Source organism: Phyllobates terribilis, unplaced genomic scaffold (genome assembly GCF_046119375.1).
Source record: "Phyllobates terribilis strain yellow unplaced genomic scaffold, ASM4611937v1 Scaffold_1__5_contigs__length_1240528914, whole genome shotgun sequence".
Classification (NCBI taxonomy): domain Eukaryota; kingdom Metazoa; phylum Chordata; class Amphibia; order Anura; family Dendrobatidae; genus Phyllobates; species Phyllobates terribilis.
The window spans coordinates 796,959,843-796,984,915 of NW_027362761.1; the positions used below are offsets into that span (position 1 = coordinate 796,959,843).

At 42.9% G+C, this 25,073-nt stretch overlaps 1 protein-coding gene across 1 annotated transcript in view; it reads left to right on the top strand.

Moving 5' to 3' along the window:
* CHRNA6 (cholinergic receptor nicotinic alpha 6 subunit) overlaps positions 1 to 25,073 on the top strand; it is a 111,676-nt gene that overhangs the window by 39,158 nt on the left and 47,445 nt on the right. The window contains exon 2 of the mRNA XM_073637067.1: positions 2,473 to 2,612. Within this exon, the coding sequence (XP_073493168.1) occupies positions 2,473 to 2,612 (140 nt within the window). The remainder of the gene's footprint in view (positions 1 to 2,472; positions 2,613 to 25,073) is intronic.

The window sequence follows — 25,073 nt, forward strand, 5'->3', positions numbered from 1 at the left end:
TTCAAAAGTTTGGGGTCACCCAGACAATTTTGTATCTTCCATGAAAACTCATACTTTTATTTATCAAATGAGTTGCAAAATGAATAGAAAATATAGTCCAGACATTGACAAGGTTAGAAATAATGATTTTTATTTGAAAGAATAATTTTCTCCTTCAAACTTTGCTTTCGTCAAAGAATGCTCCCTTTGCAGCAATTATAGCATTGCAGATCTTTGGCATTCTAGCTGTTAATTTGCTGAGGTAATCTTGAGAAATTTCACCCCATGCTTCCTGAAGCCCCTCCCACAAGTTGGATTGGCTTGATGGGCACTTTTTGCGTATCATACGGTCAAGCTGCTCCTACAACAGCTCAAATGGGTTGAGATCTGGTGACTTCGCTGGCCACTCCATTACAGATAGAATACCAGCTGCCTGCTTCTTCTCTAAATAGTTCATGCATAATTTGGAGGTGTACTTTGGGTCATTGTCCTGTTGTAGGATGAAATTAGCTCCAATCAAGCGCTGTCCACAGGGTATGGCATGGCGTTGCAAAATCGAGTGATAGCCTTCCTTATTCAAAATCCCATTTACCTTGTACAAATCTCCCACTTTACCAGCACCAAAGCAACCCCAGACCATCACATTACCTCCACCATGCTTGACAGATGGCGTCAGGCACTCTTCCAGCATCTTTTCAGTTGTTCTGCGTCTCACAAATGTTCTTCTGTGTGATCCAAACACCTCAAACTTTGATTCGTCTGTCCATAAAACTTTTTTCCAATCTTCCTCTGTCCAATGTCTGTGTTCTTTTGCCCATATTAATCTTTTCCTTTTATTAGCCAGTCTCAGATATGGCTTTTTCTTTGCCACTTTGCCCTGAAGGCCAGCATCCCGGAGTCGCCTCTTCACTGTAGACGTTGACACTGGCATTTTGCGTGTACTATTTAATGAAGCTGCCAGTTGAGGAGCTGTGAGGTGTCGATTTCTCAAACTAGAGACTCTAATGTACTTGTCTTGTTGCTCAGTTGTACAGCGGGGCCTCCCACTTCTCTTTCTACTCTGGTTAGAGCCTGTTTGTGCTCTCCTCTGAAGGGAGTAGTACACACCGTTGTAGGAAATCTTCAGTTTCTTGGCAATTTCTCGCATGGAATAGCCTTAATTTCTAAGAACAAGAATAGACTGTCGAGTTTCACATGAAAGTTCTCTTTTTCTGGCCATTTTAAAAGTTTCATGGAACAAACAAATGTAATGCTCCAGATTCTCAGCTAGCTCAAATGAAGGTCAATTTTATAGCTTCTCAAATCAACCAAACCGTTTTCAGCTGGGCTAACATACTTGTGCAAGGGTTTTCTAGGGTTTTCCAAACATCCATTAGCCTTCTTACACAGTTAGCAAACACAATGTACCATTAAAACACTGGAGTGGTGGTTTTTGGGAATGGGCCTCTATACACCTATGTAGATATTGGAATAAAAACAAGACATTTGCAGTTAGAATAGTCATTTACCACATTAACAATGTATAGAGTGTATTTCTGATTCATTTAATGTTAGCTTCATTGAAAACAAATGTGCTTTTCTTGAAAAAATAATGACATTTCTAAATGACCCCAAACTTTTAAACGGTAGTGTAGCTCTCTGATTTAATGGCATGAAAATTAAAATTTTTTTTTTACAAATAAACGCAAGTCATATAGAAGAAGTTTTACCATTATCATGAAGTACAATATCTCATGAAAAAACAGTCTCAGAATCAGTGGGATCCGTTGAAGCGTTCCTGAGTAATTACTTCATAAAGTGACAGGGGTCAGAATTGTAAAACTTGGCCCAGTCATTAACGTGCAAACCACCTTCGGGGGTAAAGGGGTTAATGAGGTTTTGGTGGAAGGTATACATTTTCTAATTTGGTTACTGTTACCTAATTTTATTTACCGGGAAGTAACTCATATGTGAAATGTGAACTCCTCAGACAGCGCTTATCAGAAATGGTCACACGTTACCACAATTATATGGATGCCATTACTCTGAGCCTCCGCCGTAGAAACAGTATCCTGCCAGCTGTTATGGTTACTTGTCTTCTGAGGTAATAGAAAAAAGAACCAAAGGCGCTGACCACAAAGAGCTGCAGCATAGTAACACTGTGACAACGGTACATGATTAACTGAAGGGGATCATCAGCATTGTCTGTAATGAATAATTATGAAATGTGGATGTAACAAAACTTGCATAGAATTACATTACGAAATATAATAATATCATTGCACATGGCTCTGATTTCAACCATGTACAAAGTCGCTGCTCAAACATATCCCGGTAATCCTTTTAGATATGCCACAGATTGACAACAGCGCTAGTTGATGCACAAAGTCATTCTGTCTATCACATAGGACAAGAAGCCTTATTAATGAAGATCTGCTGCCAGTGCGCTGCATCTAGGAGGACTACAGGAATAAAGCTCCATTGTTTTCATATGCAAATCCCCATTTTTTGCAGGTTCTGTACAAAGCAACACTGAAGAAAGGCTTTTCCATAAGCTCTTCTCGCATTACAATCAGTATATAAGGCCAGTTGAAAATGTGTCTGATCCTGTTATGGTGCACTTTGAAGTAGCAATAACTCAACTTGTTAATGTGGTAAGTCAAACTCCTATATTTTCATTGCATTCCCTGTATATTTGCTATAAACTTGAATAATAAAGTTTCTTTAATATATATAATTATATTCATCAGTTTCAGCCAACCCTGATGTATGCTGGAGATTTAAAAGGGTTGCACCCTTTTAAAAAACTTTTACTCATATACTCGGTTACCTTTTAAAAATCAAATTGATCTGTGCTTACCCTCACCGGGTCCAACCCTATGTCTCTAGTGCCGATCTGGTTTCTGTTATTTGGCTGAAATGTAATATCGACAGCCCTGCAGCCCATCACTGATCTCAGTGGTAGTTTTTTTTAAAGGTAACTGAGCCTTTGGGCAAAAGTGTTTTTGAAAGGGGACAACCCCTTTAAGGGTGCAGTCAGATGGCCGTATTTCTCGTGCAAGGATCACATCGCAGTGCACGGACTGGCCCAGCACCTCTCCTGACCTGAGCGTGACAGGATTGCTGTATTTCTATGCAGCTGTTAGGCTCAGGTCAGGAGAGGTGTCGGGCCAGTACGAGGACTGCGATGCAATCCTCGCACGAGAAACTGCGCCCTAAAACTTAAATGCATGGACTGGCGCAGTTCCTGATGTGAGCGGTACAGCCTCATAGGTATATAGGAGGCGGTCAAGTTTGCATCAGGAGACCTGCTGCCAGTTTCTATATCGTTATCAGTACATAAAAAGGCTAGGGCCACCAGCAGGGCAGTACTGGCGAGACAGCATTCAGGTGCCCGGACAAAAATGTAATGCAAAGGGCCCAGCAATAATTACATGTATTCTATGTATCAGATGTATTTCATAATTAATGAAGACAAGACAGAAGAAAAGGTCTTGAATTTTCAGAGATAATAATTTGGCACCAGACAGCCTTTCTTATATTTCACATAAATATTTCTGAACAATACACCGTGTGGTTTTCTGGAATAAAGTGGTGCTCTGCTTAAAAGGGTCAACAATGCTCTAGCTCATAGAAAATGAAAAAGCGGCACTCACCAATCCGTAAAAGTGTTTCTTTTTTTATAGGACCCGTAGAAGCATTGGAAGAACGTGAAACGGGCATTATCCTGCACACCCCCTGCTACCACCTGCACATCATATTGATGTTTTTTGAACTATAAAAAAGAAACACTTTTACGGATTGACGAGTGCCACTTTTCCTAATTCTATGAGCTAGAGAAAGAAGAAGAGGATCTGCATGATGTGCTTTTCCTTCTGTTTTAAATACTGACACCAAATAGACCTGTAAAACAACTTGAACTGTTGCAAATTTATTGCGCAGACCTAAAGTTGCACAAACATTTTGCGACTTTTGGCAATTTTGCACCAATTCTGATCAGTTCCACCTAAGTGGGTGGAGCTCAGGATAGGACGGGATGTGGCAAAGCTTGCCTGGCAAACACAACAAAATTTACAACACTTTAGTAGTACAAATTACATCTGAAATTGCTCCAGTCCCTGGAGCACGGCAGTTGTAAGATGCACTAAAGAATTAAGATTGATGTGCACAATACAAAACATATAGGAATTGGGTCCTATATGTTTTATGCAGTATGTGAGTGGAATGTGTACTGTACTCTAATACTGTATATGTGTTATGTGTGTGATGTATTAGTCTAATGTGAGTGTTTGTATACTGGTTGCATCTGAGAGCGGTGTGAGCTGTAATGGTTTAAGTTGTAAACACTGTGTGTATTCTCTGTGTCTAGTATGTGTGTAGTGTGTGTGGTATACAGGTGCATCTCACTAAATTAGAATATCATCAAAAAGATAATTTATTTCAGTTCTTCAATACAAAAAGTGAAACTCATATATTATATAGAGTCATTACAAACAGAGTGATCTATTTCAAGTGTTATTTCTGTTAATGTTGATGATTATGGCTTACAGCCAATGAAAACACAAAAGTCATTATCTCAGTAAATTAGAATACTTTATAACAACAGCTTGAAAAATGTTTTTAAAATCCGAAATGTTGGCCTACTGAAATGTATGTTCAGTAATGCACTCAATACTTGGTCGGGGCTCCTTTTGCATCAATTACTGCATCAATGTGGCGTGGCATGGAGGCGATCAGCCTGTGGCACTGCTGAGGTGTTATGGAAGCCCAGGTTGCTTTGATAGCAGCCTTCAGTTCGTCTGCATTTTGGGGTCTGGTGTCTCCCATCTTCCTCTTGACAATACCCCCTAGTTTCTCTAAGGGGTTAAGGTCAGGCGAGTTTGCTGGCCAATCAAGCACAGTGATACTGTTGTTTTTAAACCAGGTATTGGTACTTTTGGCAGTGTAGACAGGTGCCAAGTCCTGCTGGAGAATGAAATTTCCATCTCCAAAAAGCTTGTCAGCAGAGGGAAGCGTGAAGTGCTCTAAAATTTCCTGGTAGACGGCTGCGCTGACTTTGGTCCTGATAAAACACAGTGAACCTACACCAGCAGATGACATGGCTCCCCAAACCATCACTGATTGTGGAAACTTCACACTAGACCTAAAGCAGCTTGGATTGTGGCCTCTCCACTCTTCCTCCAGACTCTGGGACCTTTATTTCCAAATGAAAATTGGAACCCTTGGACCTTGTGGAGTGTGTCAATGATTGCCTTCTGGACATCTGTCAAGTCAGCAGTCTTCCCCATGATTGTGGAGCCTACTGAATCAGACTAAGGGACCTTTTTAAATGCTTAGGAAGCCTTTGCTGGTGTTTTTTGTTAATTATTCTAATCTACTAAGATAATGACTTTCGTTTTTTCATTGGCTGTAAGCCATAATCATCAACATTAATAGAAATAAACATTTGAAATAGATCACTCTGTTTGTAATAACTTTATATAATATATGAGTTTCACTTTTTGTATTGAAGAACTGAAATAAATTAAGTTTTTGATGATATTCTAATTTAGTGAGATGCACCTGTATGTGTCTAGTATGTGAACAGTGTGTGTACTGTTTGCATCTATATGTGAGCGGCGTAAACTGTAGACCCTGTAAACTGTAAGCCCACAATGGCAGTGAACTCACCTTTCTCTACTAGTCCATCATTGTTAGTTTGTTCACCGTATTTTATTTTTGTATCTTGTATGTAACCTCTTCTCATGTACAGCACCATGGAACCAACGGTGCTTTAAAAAAAAAAAAATAATAATAATAAATTGTAATGTTCTAAGTTATGAACACTGTGTGTACTGTATGTGACGCGCCCCTGGGCCTTCTGTGCCGTGCGGCATCGCGTACACGGGGGCTTACCCGGAGCCGGATCAGATGGGGGTAGTAGTCTCGTGGCGGTGACCCGGTCCGTGCCCAGGGAGTCAAACTAAGTGGCAGTCTATGGCAGTAGATGTTAACTTGATCGACTACGCCACCCGTTGAGTGCGGCTTTGAAGCCGCCGCTGCAGAACAGTCCACTGAGGCCAGGTGTATAAGGATGTGCAGCGTGGTGGTATAACCCCCAACGGGAGGGGTATGGCCTCAGGGCAGCGCGAATAGATGATGGGGGTGATGGTGGTACACGAGCGCAACAAAGACAACTCGGAGTCTTGGTGGTGCAGTGCAGGGTCTTTACTCACGGTTACTCGGTTACTGCTCCAGGCCACCGCTGCAGAGGTGGCCGCCTGTGTCGCGCTGTGCTCACCAGGTGAGGGGCTCGGTTAACTCCCAGGTCTTTCTGGAGTGCTTTGCAGGACCCCCTTTATGTCCCCTGTTTCTGGTCTTCAACCCCACTAGTGACCACGCTTATGTCCAGCTGCCTCGGACCTTCTTGGTGGGCAAACGTTGGCCTGCGTTTCCCAGGTCCTATGTGGTGCCTTTCTAGCGGGTGTGGTGAGGGGCTGCTCCACATGTAATGTCGCAGCCTCCGGTTCTTAGTTGAGGGTAGTTTCTCTCCTCCACTAATTTGGGATCCGGTTCCCATCTTCTTGACCTGACCCCCCTACTCAGGTAGCGGCGGGCATGTGGTGGCTACCAGCCAGTCCACACCCCTGGGGTCCCCTCTGTCCTTTCTGGAGCCCAGTCTGCTCCTCTTCCTCCTTCTTCCCTCCTCCAGGCTCAGGCCTCCTGACAGGGCCTGCCTGTGGAGCAGAGCCCATAAAGCAGCTCTGCTCCCTGTCTTCTCCTCTCTCAACTCACTCCCTTTCCAAGATGGTGCCTCCCTTTATACTCCTGTACAGAGTGCACCCAGGATCTACTTCCCCCACGCACACACTACCGGGTTCCCTTCTCTAGGTGTTCCCTCCCCCCACTCCAGCCAGGGACATGCTCACTCGTGCCTGCATAACTAATGGGAGCACCGTCGAGCTGTCCCCCGGAAATGTGGTGTAGTGCATGTGGGTGTTAGGGTCCTGAGCCACACTCCATCCTTACCTGGAAGTGAGATATCGCACATCTGGGTGAGATGCAATACCTCTGTAGCAACCGAACCCTTGGGGTGCTACATATGCGTCCAGTATGTGTGTGATGTGTGTGGTGTTTGTATTTAATATGTGAGCGGTGTGTGTACTGAATGCATCAAATATGTGAACCCTGTGTATGATAATGCTGGCTGTGATTCAGCTTCTGTGCATGTTGATTTGTTTTAGAGATTTTCATCCCAAGGTCAAGCTAATCCTTTCTTGTGTATGAATATAATTATGAGATCAGTGTTTCAGCCTAATTTGATAAATATTCCTGCTTGAATATAATTTTCCAAGGATTTAGCCATTCTTTGCTTTGTTTTATAGGTATATCGACAAAACCCCAACATAAAATATCTTATATTATGTAGCGTGGACTTGAAAAATAGACACACTAACATGTCAAGTGACATCAAATATCTAGAAAATCTGTAGAATACTGGAAGGAAAGTTATAGCTCACGCTATATATCCTGAGTATGATATATATATGTATTAAGAGGAGTACAGTAAAAAGAGGGCATTGGAAAAGTTTGTGATCTTGATCACTTCTGATTTCATAGAACTTAAAATGCTTTGACACATCTCAGAGGTTACTGTTAATGAAGACCTGTCACAACACAGTGACATTGATTTATATAGCCTTTTGCTTGCAATGTTATGTCAGGCTGTCAGTAATGGATATAAAGCAATGTCAAACTGTTTATCCAGCTCCTTCATTCTGGAGATCAGTGGTGGTACAAGATAAGAGTTAAATTTGAAGATAATTGAAGATCATTGTAGTGTTGAGAAAGTGTTGCACTAACACTGTGTGCTCACCCACTGAAGCTTTTGTTTCTGGCCAAGTGAGTGCTGTCAATTTAGAAAGCGGGAGGCAGCCAGGCATAATAATTGAGGATATAATTAAGGAGAACCACCGAATGATAGGTCCAATACAACAAAAGCAATTAATTAAATACCTTTATTAAAGTTGTGGTTGAAGTGACACTACATGCACAAGGAAAGCCGCATTACAGTAATCATACAGTCATGTTACAATATATGCTGGACTATAGAATATGTTGATGAAGTAGGATAGGTAAATACAAAGCAGATCAATAAATGGAAGGGAGGGGGCAAAAAGGGCTTAGATCACCAAATAGGCAACTAAAAATAACATATGAATGGCCAGATCATATATATATGTGTATACTTGACAGTATGGAGAGGAGAATTCCTATGTACTCCATATCATTAGCAGTACATGTACCCCATTCCCATCCATGTAATAATCAAAGAATCAACGTATAACTCAGATCATAGAAAGTATCTACCTGCACAGTAGTCCAGTGTGTGTAAATGGCACCAAGCGGCGTAGCCCCGACGCGCGTTTCGGACACACGTCCTTCGTCAGGGGGTAGCGTCCATATGAACCAGCGTGTATAAGAATACTGATGTGACCAATCGGTAAATACCGGATGTCCTACATATTTAGGGTCGCCCGCAATCAAGATCTAAATCGAGGTGTACAGCTGTGTATCCGCCGATGTATACAGGCAGCGCTTGGTGTTCACGCATGCGGCGGCCGGAGGGACCGAAAGTCGCGGGCATCGCGTCATGCATCAGCCGACGTCGGGAACACACGTGACCCGGGTCACTTGATGCATAGAGACACGTGACCGCAACCTCACGGAGCACAGACGGCGCATGCGTGTAGCGCTTACCCGTAGCCATGGGCACCAATTTGTCCTCTGTATCCAATCAACCACGGGAGATCAGGAAGCCAAGACGACAAAAGGAGCACGAGAGGAGTAAAGGCACCGCAATTGAAGAAAACACCCAGGGAATGGAGGTTAAATTTAAAATGAATAAGTGCGAGACTAATAAAGTGACTGTGCAGTACATATAGATATGTAGCACCCTGAGGATTCGGCTGCTACAGGAGTATTGCACCTCAACCCAGAGGTGTGATATTCCACTCCCGGGTAAGGATGGAGAGTGGAACTGAGCTCGGTAGGCTGCATGCACTACATACATCCCATTTCCGGGGAACAGACCAACGGTACTCCCACTTAGAAATGTGCAGGTACGACCGAGTCTGTTCCTGGCTGGAGTGGGAGGGGGGTGGTACATCCCAAGTAGTGTAGGGGCAGATAGGGGGAGCAGCCTGGGTAAAGATAGGAGCTCATTGGGTGCTGGTCACCTGAGCTCACACATAGAGGGTGTATATAAGGTGGGCACCAACTAAGATCAGGGTCAGATGCAGAGGATCAGATGCAGAGAGTCAGCTGCAGAGAACAAGTCAGGAGCAGAGGAGAGAAGAAAGACCAAGACCCAGAGTGAGAGAGGAGAAAAGAGAGAGACCCAGAGTACAGCAGAGAAGGACTCTGAGATCCCAACTAAAAGCACCGGGTGAAGAGTCGGCATCAGGGTACCGGAACCCAAGCTGGTGGGGGTAAAAACATTCCCCAGCCAGAGACCGGAGACCGTGGGCAGCGTTTGCCACGGTCACCCATCACATCCACCCCGAAGGCACACCACATGAAGGGTCAGGGAACCCAGGGCCAAGGGTGTCCCAACAGAAGGCCCGAGGGAGCTGGACCTAGGTGGATTACTGGTGGGGACGGCCAGAGAACGGGACAGAAAGAGAGCACAGGGCCACGCTCCGGACTTGTTTGGGGGTTGGCTGGATCCAGGACCTGGTGGACGCAGCACGGCTCGGGTGGTCACTAGCAGCTGGAGTGACCAGTACAACATCTGCAGTAAGTAAACACCCTTAACTGCACAACCCGACTCTGTCTTCACTGCCGTCTGCACTACACCACCACAACCCCCATCCTCTGCGCCTGTCCCCTCTGAGGCTATACCCCTCCCGTTGGGGGTTATCCCACCAAGCTGCGCACCCACCATCAGCCTCAGCGGACCCTGCTGCAGCGGCGGCCACAGTGACCGCATCCCAACGGGTGGCGTAGTCGACACAAAAGAACTCTTAATAACATCTGTAGGACTGCCACATAACACTGAGCTTGACGCCCTGGGCACGGGCCGGGTCACAGCCGCTCGGAGACTACAACCCCCCCCATCTGATCCGGTGCCGGGTATTCCCCTCAAAAAGGAATATGTCCCAGGGGGCGCGTCAGATACAATCCTATATTAAATATATAGGACACATTAAAAATATGTATAGAGAGAAAGAGATTAATGAATAAAGTGAACTAGTGCAAATATATGAGACCTACAATGGCCAATTAAAACATTATGGTGTGTATATAGAGGGTACTACACAGTATATATGTCCATATTTGAATACACTTGCGTATATATACACACCCTAATCATAAAGTGTTCACGTGCAATGATTAGGATAACAGAGAGACGTTATATCCCATCAGGAAAACATATATTTGACCTGATATATGTGGAAAGGAGCATTTTCTAAGATGTGTGAATACATCGAGGGGCCCACACCAAACCCGCATATGAATATATGCACCAATATGCCATATCACTATGTATATATGCATATGTATACAAAATATAGGGTATATATACAGGATATAAAAGAAAAAATAAGAAAGAAGAAGAGAGAAGAAAAAGGTGACAAAAAATATACTGATATATGTCATCCATACCTAAAATATATATATATGTGGATTCTGTGTGTTTCACTGGCCATGTGGTGTATTGATTAGAGCAGTGAAGACAAATGTGTATGAAATATATGAAAAAGAAAGACTACATAAACTACAATAATAATAATAAAGAAATATAATAATAGTGGACGTGAAGGGAATATACATATCTACGCAGTGTCATGTGTCTATCTCCTCATAAGGTTGCACACACTGCAATACATACATGCAGCGATCATATGACATAGTAAAAAAAAAAAAAAAAAAAAGAGCAATATGATAACGGCTTCCAATCTTCAATCCTGGAATATATCATGACACAAGGATCCCACTCCGATGCTAGATCAAAGGCCACATCAGGAATAAACTACAAAAGGGAAAAGAATTAAAATTACTATCATATAAAAAATTAAAAACATGTTAAAAACAAAAAGGCAGGTTCAAGGACTGAATTGGTCACAGGAATGGAACGTAACTGATGTTTTCGTTGAGTCCCAGAGGACAGACAGTTTTCAATGTCCAGATCCATCTTGTTTCTAATTGGGCCAAGAGTTTACTTATCTTACCCCCTCTAATGTTAAATGGAACCATATCAATCCCAATTACTCTAAGCAATGAGGCGTCACATCCATGAAATATCTTGAAGTGTCTCGGTAGTGTCTTCAAGAGAGATGGATCATTGATTTCTTTTGCTGCTATAATACCGAGAACATGTTCACGTACCCTAACCTTTAATTGGCGGGTAGTTAATCCCACATAGATTAATGAGCATGGGCAAGTGGCATAATAAATCACTGCAGTTGTGGTACATGTAATAAGATGTTGGATATTGTACATTGTTAGTCCGTCCGAACTTTGAAATGTGTCGGATCGCCCCACATTTGGACAGGCCACACATTTTCCACAGGGTCTACAGCCTTTGGGTGGTTTGGCTTTAGACATAAAAGTTGTTCTTTCATTGGTGTAGTGACTTTTCACTAAATCATCCCGTAAATTACGTGACCGACGAAAAGTAATATTGGGTTTCGGGCTCAGATATCTCGAGAGCATAGGGTCAGATTGTAGGATGGGCCAAGATTTGTTTAGAAAGTAACGCATCAGATTAGTTTGACCATGGTATTGTGTAATGAATCTAACAGTTCTGTTCGTTGTCTGTGTTTTATTTGAATATAGTTCATTGTGTCTAGAGGTATGTTTAGCCCTATTAAATGCTCTTTTGACGGAGCGACGACTATAACCTCTCTCCAAGAATCTCATCTTCAGTGCATCGGCCTGTTGTATAAAATCTGCATCACTAGAGCAGATTCTCCTTAATCTAAGGAATTGGCCTACCGGTATCGACCGAATCATTGCTGGAGGGTGTGACGAAGATGCCAGCAGTAAAGAATTCACCGCTGTATCTTTGCGAAAAAGAGTGGATTGTAAACAATTATGGGCATCCCTATAAATCTTCACATCCAAGAAATCGATGGAGTCCGTGTCATATTGATATGTGAGGTGGATATTTAAGTGATTCTGATTTAAATAGTTCATAAATTGATGTAATTCTTTAGTAGTCCCCTGCCAGATCAAGAATATATCATCTATGTACCGCGTCCAAAAAAGAACGCGGTCCATAGATGGACATTGATCTGAAATGAATAGGTCCCTCTCCCACAGCCCCAGGAATAAATTAGCATATGCCGGTGCAAATGCCGCACCCATGGCGGTACCCCGGAGCTGTAGGTAGAAGGACTCATTAAATAGAAAAAAATTATGGGATAGGGTGAACTCTAATAGTTGGATAATGAGATCACCCATATTCGCTGTGATGGATGAAGAGTGCAGAAAGAATTGGGTAGCCCGTATTCCATCTGCATGGGAAATGTTGGTATACAATGATTCTACATCACCTGTCACGAGAATGGTATCCCCATCTATGTGAAGCCCATCTATTTTCCTCAAGAACTCAGAGGTGTCTTTAGTGAAAGAAGGTAATGATTCCACCAGTGGCTGTAGTTTGGTGTCAATAAATCGATTTACATTTTCCAAGTAATTCCCTTTCCCTGAGATAATTGGTCTCCCTGGTGGTGTTTGGCAGTTTTTATGTATTTTTGGTAAAAGATAAAGGGTGGGAATGGAGGGTTCACTGACCTGAAGTGCTAGATGTAGTTCTTTTGAAATGACTCCATTGTCCCTAGCTATTTGTAAAATGGAGGAAAGTTCCGTCTGGTATTTTATTATGCGATTGAAGGTTAGTTTCTTATAACATTCCACATTTCTCAATTGGCGGAAAGCTTCCTCCTCATACATTGATTTAGGCCAGATCACCACATTCCCACCCTTATCAGCCGGTTTAAACACCACATCTGGCAACTTACGCAGCCGCTGGAGACACTGTCTCTCATCTCTGGTCAAATTGTCCAGTGTTGGGTAGCGTGGAATTTTATCAAAATCTTTGCTCACCATTTTAACAAATACATCGATGGTGGGACAAGTGGACAGGGGTGGGAATTTCTGAGAGCGTGGCCTAATAGAAGAAGGGATCTTACCCCCTATCGGACTGTTGTGTTCCTCCGCCAATTCTTCCAGGTTGGCTAACGCCTCCTGTTCCGTCTCTGTAGGAAATAAACAAAAGGCGGCCTCATCATGGAAGTATCGTTTAAATAGTAATTTTCGTGCAGAGAGATGGAGATCTTTAATGGCCGTAAACCTATCGAATTGCGCAGAGGGGCAAAACATCAAACCTTTATTCAACAGAGAAATCTCCCTCTGGGAAAAAGAGTGAGAGCTTAGGTTAATTACCTTCAAGCTGCCTCTAGATTCTGGCGAGTAGGTATAGTTGCGCTTGTTAGGAGGGAACCGTAACTCGCGTTTCCGTTTTGGAGTAGATATGGAAGATACAGAGACGGAAGAGGAGGCGTCAGAAGCCTCGCTGGTCGGCGGGTTCGATGAAATAGATGGGATACGATCCCTAGCTAGGCCCGGGGGAGTAAGTTTCCTCCACCTATATACTCTGCCCATCGCAAAATCCCTCTGGTCTCTAGTTAATTTTTTGGCATGGTTCGCCTGAATGTCCTTTACCCACAAGTCCATGGACTTATTCATTAGTGCATCAATGGAGCTGACTTGATCCACAGATAAATCCACTTTCGCATTGGAAACCGTCTTTTCAAGGGATTTATCAATTTCATTGATGGATTTGAGATTAAGTTGTATCAATAATTCCATAAATCTCTTAGATGTGTCATTGCACACCTGCTCCCAATCCCTAATAAAGTCCTTATCTTCAATCAGAAAAGATGGTATGACTCGTACCCTAAGGCCTCTGGGGATCAACTGTTTCAAAATGTAATTTTCTAGGAAAGCTTTATTCCACCAAAGGCGTGTCCTTTTTAACAATAAGTTCCTAATTACGTTTGTAACTGTATCAACCTGTGAACCAATAGAATCTGTAGCACCACTGTTACCAAAAACTTCATTAATTTGTCCCTGCCAGGATAGTTCCCTGGCTTTTAGGTCCATATTCAGAGTAGACGGAGCCTGTGCAAAACACAGTAAAAATATCAGATATATACAACACTGAATGTAGCAGTATAAGACACTGACCATATTCAGACCCGCAAATCAACAGGCCGGTAAATAATCGTGTACTTATTATATGGACCAATGTGGAATGGCAGACCATTCGGTAAGACACATAATTAAGGAGAACCACCGAATGATAGGTCCAATACAACAAAAGCAATTAATTAAATACCTTTATTAAAGTTGTGGTTGAAGTGACACTACATGCACAAGGAAAGCCGCATTACAGTAATCATACAGTCATGTTACAATATATGCTGGACTATAGAATATGTTGATGAAGTAGGATAGGTAAATACAAAGCAGATCAATAAATGGAAGGGAGGGGGCAAAAAGGGCTTAGATCACCAAATAGGCAACTAAAAATAACATATGAATGGCCAGATCATATATATATGTGTATACTTGACAGTATGGAGAGGAGAATTCCAATGTACTCCATATCATTAGCAGTACATGTACCCCATGCCCATCCATGTAATAATCAAAGAATCAACGTATAACTCAGATCATAGAAAGTATCTACCTGCACAGTAGTCCAGTGTGTGTAAATGGCACCAAGCGGCGTAGCCCCGACGCGCGTTTCGGACACACGTCCTTCGTCAGGGGGTAGCGTCCATATGAACCAGCGTGTATAAGAATACTGATGTGACCAATCGGTAAATACCGGATGTCCTACATATTTAGGGTCGCCCGCAATCAAGATCTAAATCGAGGTGGGCGCGTACAGCTGTGTACCTCCATTCCCACCCTTTATCTTTTACCAAAAATACATAAAAACTGCCAAACACCACCAGGGAGACCAATTATCTCAGGGAAAGGGAATTACTTGGAAAATGTAAATCGATTTATTGACACCAAACTACAGCCACTGGTGGAATCATTACCTTCTTTCACTAAAGACACCTCTGAGTTCTTGAGGAAAATAGATGGGCTTCACATAGATGGGGATACCATTCTCGTGACAGGTGATGTAGAATCATTGTATACCAACATTTCCCATGCAGATGGAATACGGGCTACCCAATTCTTTCTGCACTCTTCATCCATCACAGCGAATATGGGTGATCTCATTATCCAACTATTAGAGTTCACCCTATCCCATAATTTTTTTCTATTTAATGAGTCCTTCTACCTACAGCTCCGGGGTACCGCCATGGGTGCGGCATTTGCACCGGCATATGCTAATTTATTCCTGGGGCTGTGGGAGAGGGACCTATTCATGTCAGATCAATGTCCATCTATGGACCGCGTTCTTTTTTGGACGCGGTACATAGATGATATATTCTTGATCTGGCAGGGGACTACTAAAGAATTACATCAATTTATGAACTATTTAAATCAGAATCACTTAAATATCCACCTCACATATCAATATGACACGGACTCCATCAATTTCTTGGATGTGAAGATTTATAGGGATGCCCATAATTGTTTACAATCCACTCTTTTTCGCAAAGATACAGCGGTGAATTCTTTACTGCTGGCATCTTCGTCACACCCTCCAGCAATGATTCGGTCGATACCGGTAGGCCAATTCCTTAGATTAAGGAGAATCTGCTCTAGTGATGCAGATTTTATACAACAGGCCAATGCACTGAAGATGAGATTCTTGGAGAGATGTTATAGTCGTCGCTCCGTCAAAAGAGCATTTAATAGGGCTAAACATACCTCTAGACACAATGAACTATATTCAAATAAAACACAGACAACGAACAGAACTGTTAGATTCATTACACAATACCATGGTCAAACTAATCTGATGCGTTACTTTCTAAACAAATCTTGGCCCATCCTACAATCTGACCCTATGCTCTCGAGATATCTGAGCCCGAAACCCAATATTACTTTTCGTCGGTCACGTAATTTACGGGACGATTTAGTGAAAAGTCACTACACCAATGAAAGAACAACTTTTATGTCTAAAGCCAAACCACCCAAAGGCTGTAGACCCTGTGGAAAATGTGTGGCCTGTCCAAATGTGGGGCGATCCGACACATTTCAAAGTTCGGACGGACTAACAATGTACAATATCCAACATCTTATTACATGTACCACAACTGCAGTGATTTATTATGCCACTTGCCCATGCTCATTAATCTATGTGGGATTAACTACCCGCCAATTAAAGGTTAGGGTACGTGAACATGTTCTCGGTATTATAGCAGCAAAAGAAATCAATGATCCATCTCTCTTGAAGACACTACCGAGACACTTCAAGATATTTCATGGATGTGACGCCTCATTGCTTAGAGTAATTGGGATTGATATGGTTCCATTTAACATTAGAGGGGGTAAGATAAGTAAACTCTTGGCCAAATTAGAAACAAGATGGATCTGGACATTGAAAACTGTCTGTCCTCTGGGACTCAACGAAAACATCAGTTACGTTCCATTCCTGTGACCAATTCAGTCCTTGAACCTGCCTTTTTGTTTTTAACATGTTTTTAATTTTTTATATGATAGTAATTTTAATTCTTTTCCCTTTTGTAGTTTATTCCTGATGTGGCCTTTGATCTAGCATCGGAGTGGGATCCTTGTGTCATGATATATTCCAGGATTGAAGATTGGAAGCCGTTATCATATTGCTCTTTTTTTTTTTTTTTACTATGTCATATGATCGCTGCATGTATGTATTGCAGTGTGTGCAACCTTATGAGGAGTAAGACACATGACACTGCGTAGATATGTATATTCCCTTCACGTCCACTATTATTATATTTCTTTATTATTATTATTGTAGTTTATGTAGTCTTTCTTTTTCATATATTTCATACACATTTGTCTTCACTGCTCTAATCAATACACCACATGGCCAGTGAAACACACAGAATCCACATATATATATATTTTAGGTATGGATGACATATATCAGTATATTTTTTGTCACCTTTTTCTTCTCTCTTCTTCTTTCTTATTTTTTCTTTTATATCCTGTATATATACCCTATATTTTGTATACATATGCATATATACATAGTGATATGGCATATTGGTGCATATATTCATATGCGGGTTTGGTGTGGGCCCCTCGATGTATTCACACATCTTAGAAAATGCTCCTTTCCACATATATCAGGTCAAATATATGTTTTCCTGATGGGATATAACGTCTCTCTGTTATCCTAATCATTGCACGTGAACACTTTATGATTAGGGTGTGTATATATACGCAAGTGTATTCAAATATGGACATATATATTGTGTAGTACCCTCTATATACACACCATAATGTTTTAATTGGCCATTGTAGGTCTCATATATTTGCACTAGTTCACTTTATTCATTAATCTCTTTCTCTCTATACATATTTTTAATGTGTCCTATATATTTAATATAGGATTGTATCTATATGTACTGCACAGTCACTTTATTAGTCTCGCACTTATTCATTTTAAATTTAACCTCCATTCCCTGGGTGTTTTCTTCAATTGCGGTGCCTTTACTCCTCTCGTGCTCCTTTTGTCGTCTTGGCTTCCTGATCTCCCGTGGTTGATTGGATACAGAGGACAAATTGGTGCCCATGGCTACGGGTAAGCGCTACACGCATGCGCCGTCTGTGCTCCGTGAGGTTGCGGTCACGTGTCTCTATGCATCAAGTGACCCGGGTCACGTGTGTTCCCGACGTCGGCTGATGCATGACGCGATGCCCGCGACTTTCGGTCCCTCCGGCCGCCGCATGCGTGAACACCAAGCGCTGCCTGTATACATCGGCGGATACACAGCTGTACGCGCCCACCTCGATTTAGATCTTGATTGCGGGCGACCCTAAATATGTAGGACATCCGGTATTTACCGATTGGTCACATCAGTATTCTTATACACGCTGGTTCATATGGACGCTACCCCCTGACGAAGGACGTGTGTCCGAAACGCGCGTCGGGGCTACGCCGCTTGGTGCCATTTACACACACTGGACTACTGTGCAGGTAGATACTTTCTATGATCTGAGTTATACGTTGATTCTTTGATTATTACATGGATGGGCATGGGGTACATGTACTGCTAATGATATGGAGTACATAGGAATTCTCCTCTCCATACTGTCAAGTATACACATATATATATGATCTGGCCATTCATATGTTATTTTTAGTTGCCTATTTGGTGATCTAAGCCCTTTTTGCCCCCTCCCTTCCATTTATTGATCTGCTTTGTATTTACCTATCCTACTTCATCAACATATTCTATAGTCCAGCATATATTGTAACATGACTGTATGATTACTGTAATGCGGCTTTCCTTGTGCATGTAGTGTCACTTCAACCACAACTTTAATAAAGGTATTTAATTAATTGCTTTTGTTGTATTGGACCTATCATTCGGTGGTTCTCCTTAATTATGTGTCTTACCGAATGGTCTGCCATTCCACATTGGTCCATATAATAAGTACACGATTATTTACCGGCCTGTTGATTTGCGGGTCTGAATATGGTCAGTGTCTTATACTGCTACATTCAGTGTTGTATATATATAATAATTGAGGAGCGGAATTGAGGAGCAGAACCGTGGCGCTTGTGGCCACCTTAATGAACACACTTATTTGCATAACTGACAAATTGCTTTTTATCCCCATGAAAGGCAACATTTATGATTTTTATAGGGCCTGTGACAAAGACACTGGTTATGTATGTGAGGGGAGATATATTTCACTGCGGCTGTTAGCTTCAGTGAAGTGAACCTAGAAGTTTTCTCGAGCATGTTATGTGCTGAAGAGGTTAATCAGTCATTTTGGGTTATTTTTTTTGTGAGTAAGAGTGAGATGGGTGGGACACCTACTCACCATATCTCCACCTGGTTGTGGATGGAAAGTTAAATCCCCAGCATTGAGTTTTTTCTCTGTTACTGTATGAGTTTGAAGCAGGAAGTGCCCTGTGTGGAACTTCAGCAAGTGCTGAAGGAAATTATAACCTGAGTGGGCGAATACTGCGTACATATGGACTGTGCTGTAGTTTATCTTTTGCTTTTCTGTTATGCCAGCAAGGCCATGTTTATTTCGTTGAAGCTGCCATGGTCTATGCCACATTAAAATAAACCAACAGATGAAGAGTGTCTCTGTGTCTACCTCTGGAAGAAGCCAAGCGAGGGAATCTACCACAGGCCTAAGTTCCCTATTTTGTTAGTTTAAATAGTTTTTTCAAGTGACAAACTCCCTTTAAGATGAAACATCAGTAAGCACAGAACCATATTACACTATTATATGTTTAAGAAGTCATATTACCAGAGTAATCTATTAGACTATATGTTCATACCCACCTACAATTTCATACAAAGGCAAATATTTCATGACTATGAAAAAGTTATGAAATGTACCATCAGACAAAGTGCTAGGGCGAAAATCTCCACTAGAATCATTACCTTTAGGAAATAATATCCTGCACCTAGACTAGTTTTTTGGTATAAAAAAGTCACAATCTATGGCACACACCATGTTTTTACCACAATTTACAATTCTTTCCCTTTTCCTGTCACTTCCGCCACTTTTCTAATAGTAGGTTGGAGCTTTGTGGGGACAGATGTGGCCACCCACTGCCGGACACAATTACTTTAATTCACACCAGAAATTGATCTAAATTATAGCACAAACTGACTCGATTTAGTTAGTGTGCCATGAAATGCATAAGGACAGTGCCTAAGACTGTGACAATCAGGAAGTGGTTAACAAAAGTACAGAAAAAATATGGGCTGACCTTGGTTCATGGAATTTAGGCAGTGGGAGGGCTAAGGATAGTGTATATATGGGTGGGACATTAGAGGACACTAACCTGCTATTTTGTCAGGTGAAAAGAACAACGTCATCCTGCTGGGTAATGGAGTCTATGGAACAACAGAACCTCTTGATGGTGACACAAAAGGGCCTAAACTGGCTGGAAGACATGCAATAGCAGTTGCGGAATGCAGCAAGTGTACTTTTCATTGTTGATGGAGAAACATGTCAAGAGTGGGGGGCCATAATGTTGCATTCAGCATTCAGTGGCCCAAGGTCCACTGCAAATGTGTGTAGGGAGGAAGGAACTTGGACACCAATAAGTGACTGGTTGCAAGTCAGGTTTGATGAAAGGAGTGAGAAGAGGAGATCTAAAGACCTAGAGTAAAGGTGCAGCACAAGGCCGCACAGCCAAAAGGGCATGGCAGGCTGCAGCACAGGGAGACGTGTCAGCAGCAGTGATAGGCCCTAGGGTGTGTAAGTGTCCTCCAGGTGTCAGTGAGCACATGAATTGGAAGCACACGTGATGGCTTCCTGTGAGAAGGACAAAATGTCCAGCATATCGATCAGGGCAGAGGACACTTCCCTGTATTATAAGAGTGAGCTGGCAACTAAGGTTTATCAGGAGTCAGGGCTTATTGTGTTAGGCACGAGCCTGTGCAGACTCCTGGGTTTGAAAGCGCTGCTGTTCGTTCATCACCACAATTGGCAAGGTGAGATGGTGTGGGAATCATACCCATTGCAACTTTTGGCTTGGACAAGACAACAATTAACAGAGCACATTAGGATCGGGGGCAGCCAACAACACCTTTCAAGAAAAGAGAAGCAAGCAGAAGTTTTGAGGGTGGCAGTTCAGAGACAGTTCAGCAGCGGGAGAGGCACTTGTCGTGGAAGGACTGCTGGAGAGGTTGTCAAGGTGATGTTCATGATTTTGGTTCTGGGTCCCTTTTAGATTTTTCTGTTACAGGCACTTTGGCTTGTCATGCCAAGAGAGCTTGGAGGGGAAGTGGTCATCCTGGACAAGGCAGAGGTTTTGACAGGTACATAGCGTCAGAGGGTCTTCCAGCAGTTTTCCGATGATTTCTACATGTCAGCCTCCCTGTCTGAGACAGCCCAATGCCGAAGATACCAGGCTGCCCAAATTTATGGCATGGATCATTATATTTTGGTATGGATCATTATGATGGCATGGATCAAAGGGACCGGCCAGTGGGTTTCACCACAGCACATTGAGGAAAACAAGGCACAACCTATGGTTCCAGCTGCTACATCGCCTCCACAGTCATGGAATAGAGGGAATCATCTTGTTAGATTTCATCCAATGTTTATATTTTGAGGTTTTTAGCTACTTTTTGGAGTAGATAGTAAGGCTTGAGGCTGGTATTCCACTGTCTGTGGAAAAGACAGTAGGCCGAACGAGTAGATTAAGATTCATTCCATTCAAAGCTCCAGTTCTTTAAGACATTGAGGGAGCATATTGCCCATCATTCTTGTGGAAAAAAGGAACTTGTCAGCTTTTTTCATTCTTCAGTGTTGGAGACAACTTACATTTGTCATGGTAAAACCTGGTCTGTATGCTTTGATTGCGTGAAGGGTGCTGCTCTTCAAAGGATTACAATTCTTAGTTTCTTTGCAGGGTTTAGGTGGATCGGCTTCATAGGTACATAAATCTCTTCGGTATAGGGTTTTGATTGAAATTATGTATGGTCACAAATATTATATAGCTTTTCATGATTAAATAGATGACACAAATATTATAAAGTTCTTCATGATTAAATAGATAATACATGGATGAAGAGGATCGAGGAAGGGGAAAAAATAATGGACAGCTGCCGACCAGTTTCCTTTGGATTGGACAGCTGTTAGCTGTCTTGGTAGTGATTTGTAGGGATCGTTGGGAGGTGGTCTTGTCCTGTAAGTTTTCTTATCGGCTTTCTTTCGTCAATTACATTAGGGAGTTGGCTACACTGTATAAATCCAAGAAGCGGGCTTTGATGGCTAATTATATGTTATTGTCGTAAAGAATGGTTAAAATTTGTGTTAGGAGTTCGAAAGCAAATATTTTGGGATGGGGAATATGACCTCCTAGTTAGGGCAGGTTTTTCCAGTTTGTCTACTGAGGGAATATGCTGCCATTCCTGAAAATGGTTATATTTTATTTGTTTTATAAGGATAATCTCAGCTTACTAGATAGTATTTTAGTACTGTTTTCAAGACTAGGCTAAGAAAATTGGTTTTGTAGGCTTCAGAGTTCAGAGTTCAACTGGGCAGAAGGAAGTCAAAATGTTTCTGATTTATCAGACCACACTAGCTTACCAGTTGTTTTGCTCGGGTGTACACATTCTAAGTTTTGTTCATTTTAGTATCCTACGTATAGTTGTGTTTCAGGTTCAGCTTTTAAAAATGTTGTTTTTGTCATTGGTCATTCTGTTATTTACTGGTCCTGAGAGAAGAGCTGAAATCAGGATGGGTGGTCTATTGTTGGCCATCTGGATGCTTCAGAAACTGGAGAGAAGTGGAGTGGACCATGCAATTTTCAGGTAACATGCAGGTGGTAGTGACTTGTTTAAGATCAAAGTGGGTGACCTTATCTTGTTAATAAAACATGATTTTCAGTTTTGGGGTGGAAGGAGAGAATGGGAGAGTGGAGCTTTCCTAAAAACTACATTGGTATGGTTAGAAGTTATTTTCAGGAAATACTGGCATGGGTCAAAAAACTTAACAAGCATCAAAATGACAAAGACATATTTTAAATATACAGATCTCAAAATATGTTCTGTATGCTCCCTGGGTGGCATAGTGGTTAAGCATAGGAAGTTGTAAGGGCTTAGTGCAGATTTTTTTCGTTGGACTGGGTTCATCTCAACCCCATAGAGGAGGTGTGGGAAACCTCCAGCCCGTGGCCCATAAACGTCAATTTCTCGAGCCCCCAGGCAGATTCCTAGGGACCGCAGTGCTCCGGCCAACAGCCCCATTTTGCTATCCGACGGCCCTTTAATTCCTCCTGTCTCCTGTAATGTATGCATCAGCCCCACTGTCTCCTATGTAATGTATATACACAAGCCCTTGTGTCTCCTATGTGATGCATATGCACCAGTCCCGGTGTCTACAATGTAATGTATATACACAAGCCCTTGTGTCGCCTATGTGATGTATATTCACCAGTCCCGGTGGCTACTATGCGATGTATACAATAGGCTCAGTGTCTTTTATGTGATGTGTGCAGTAGTCTCAGTGTATCATATGTGATATATATACTGCAGACCTCCCACTGCTTGAGTTCTATAAATATAAAGTGAGCAGATATGAATTTCCCACTGTGAGGAGACGTCCAATATACTGTAATTTACTTCTGTGTTCAGAACACCTTCCTGCTGTGATCAGTTCATTTCAAAACTTATCACAAAGGAATGACTGCTCTCCAGACTGAAAAAAACCTGTAAAAGCAGCTGCGAGTAGCAACATCATCAATACCTAACATCTCACCAAAGAGAAGCATTTTTAGCCATTATATTAGTGGTGAATTGTACATAGCAGGATCATTATCAAGTTCATAACTTTTTATGACCTGTTACTGATGATAGAAATATACAAATGGTCTTGGCAGAAAAAAAGTTCCCCACACCTGCTATACGGCTTGACATATTTTTGACATTTCGGCTAGATGGATTAGAGAAAGCATTGATTTTTTTGGGTGGCGTTGAACGGAAGACACTGTAGGGATGCATTGCTTCCTTCATGTCCGTGTTCTTCCATGAATGGAGGCATCATTTATTCCACAGGGCCCACTGTTTCTCAGCGGTTAGCCCCCTGGAGGAAATAGAAAGGCCCCAATTCATCAAGACTGGCAATGTTCATGCTGGTCTTAATGAATTGAGTGAGGACGCCTCTTAACCTTCAGTTAGTCCCACCAAAATACTTACACTATTAGTCGCAAGTGTGGCACCCCAAGGGTCCGGATGCCACAGTGGCTTTGCCTCCCTAAAAAGAGGTAATGCCATGCCTGGAAGCAAGCAGGGGTCCCCTAGTAAGGGATACTAAACATGCAACACTTTCCTGGCTCCAGACCAGTAAGGGAAGTCCCCTCCCCTTGGCAACTGGGATCTGGGGGTGGGGTTAGTTAGTCTTAGTGTGAGGAGTAGAGTTTAGGACGTGAAGGAGACAAGAGCTAGGGACTGGAGCTGAGGTAGCTCGTCCTAGCTAGAGGAACACAGAGGACTGGACACCGGAGTCCGAGGCTGTGGGTCACTGAAGGCCCAGCAGCAGATACCGTAGGGCAGGAGATTGAAGGTCTCCTGGCCCCATCAGACGCCCGGAGGCTCAGCGGCACAGAGGGACCAGCACCGCTACGAGGGAGCAACGCATGAGCAAGGCCTGAGCTGCAAGCCATACGGGTGAGCACGGAACGTCACACTCAGGGACGTGGGCTATAGCACAGCTACAAGCAGCAAAGCCAAAGAGTATAGTGAGAAGGGGAGGCCTACAACTTCACCTGGCAAGGAGGACTCTATGTTTGCTTCCAGGCTGACTGGACTCTTACTTCTAGCCAGTACACCAATCCAGGCTTGCCAAATTGTCATCAATAAAGACCCTGGGACTGCACTATACTGACTCTGTGGTTATTACTGCACTACGACACCCTGCACAACCACCAACATCCACACACTGCCCTGGAGCTAACTCTTTCTGTGGGGAGTCATAACATCCTTGCTGCGATACCACCAGCTTCAGAGGACTGTTCCGCAGCGGCGGCCCCTTTAGCCGCATTCCACAGGTGGCGTAGTCGGACTCTTTAATAAAAACCTATACATATAAAATCTCCCTTGGATTGACCGCCCTGGGTCACGGACCGGGTCACCGCCACTGTGACTACAACCCCCAGCCTCTGCCGGCCCGGCACTGGGTACCCCACGGCCCAGGGGGCACGTCAACTTTGGCGTAGTCGGCAGGATTTCGTGCCCGTTGCCACCGGGTACTGTACGCCTTAAAGAACCGTGTCGCATACCGTGGTGAAGGTTCGCGCCAATTGCCGCTGTTTCCCACCATTGTCCACCATTTCCGAGTCGCCGCGCGGGAAGAAGAACGGCGTAACCAGAAGAGGGACGTAACCGCTGGAAGCGCGCGAAGCCCAAGCCCCACCTCACGCACTGACGCAGCATCAGGTCCAGGAGGGAGGCCGCCGAGCCAGGAAGCGT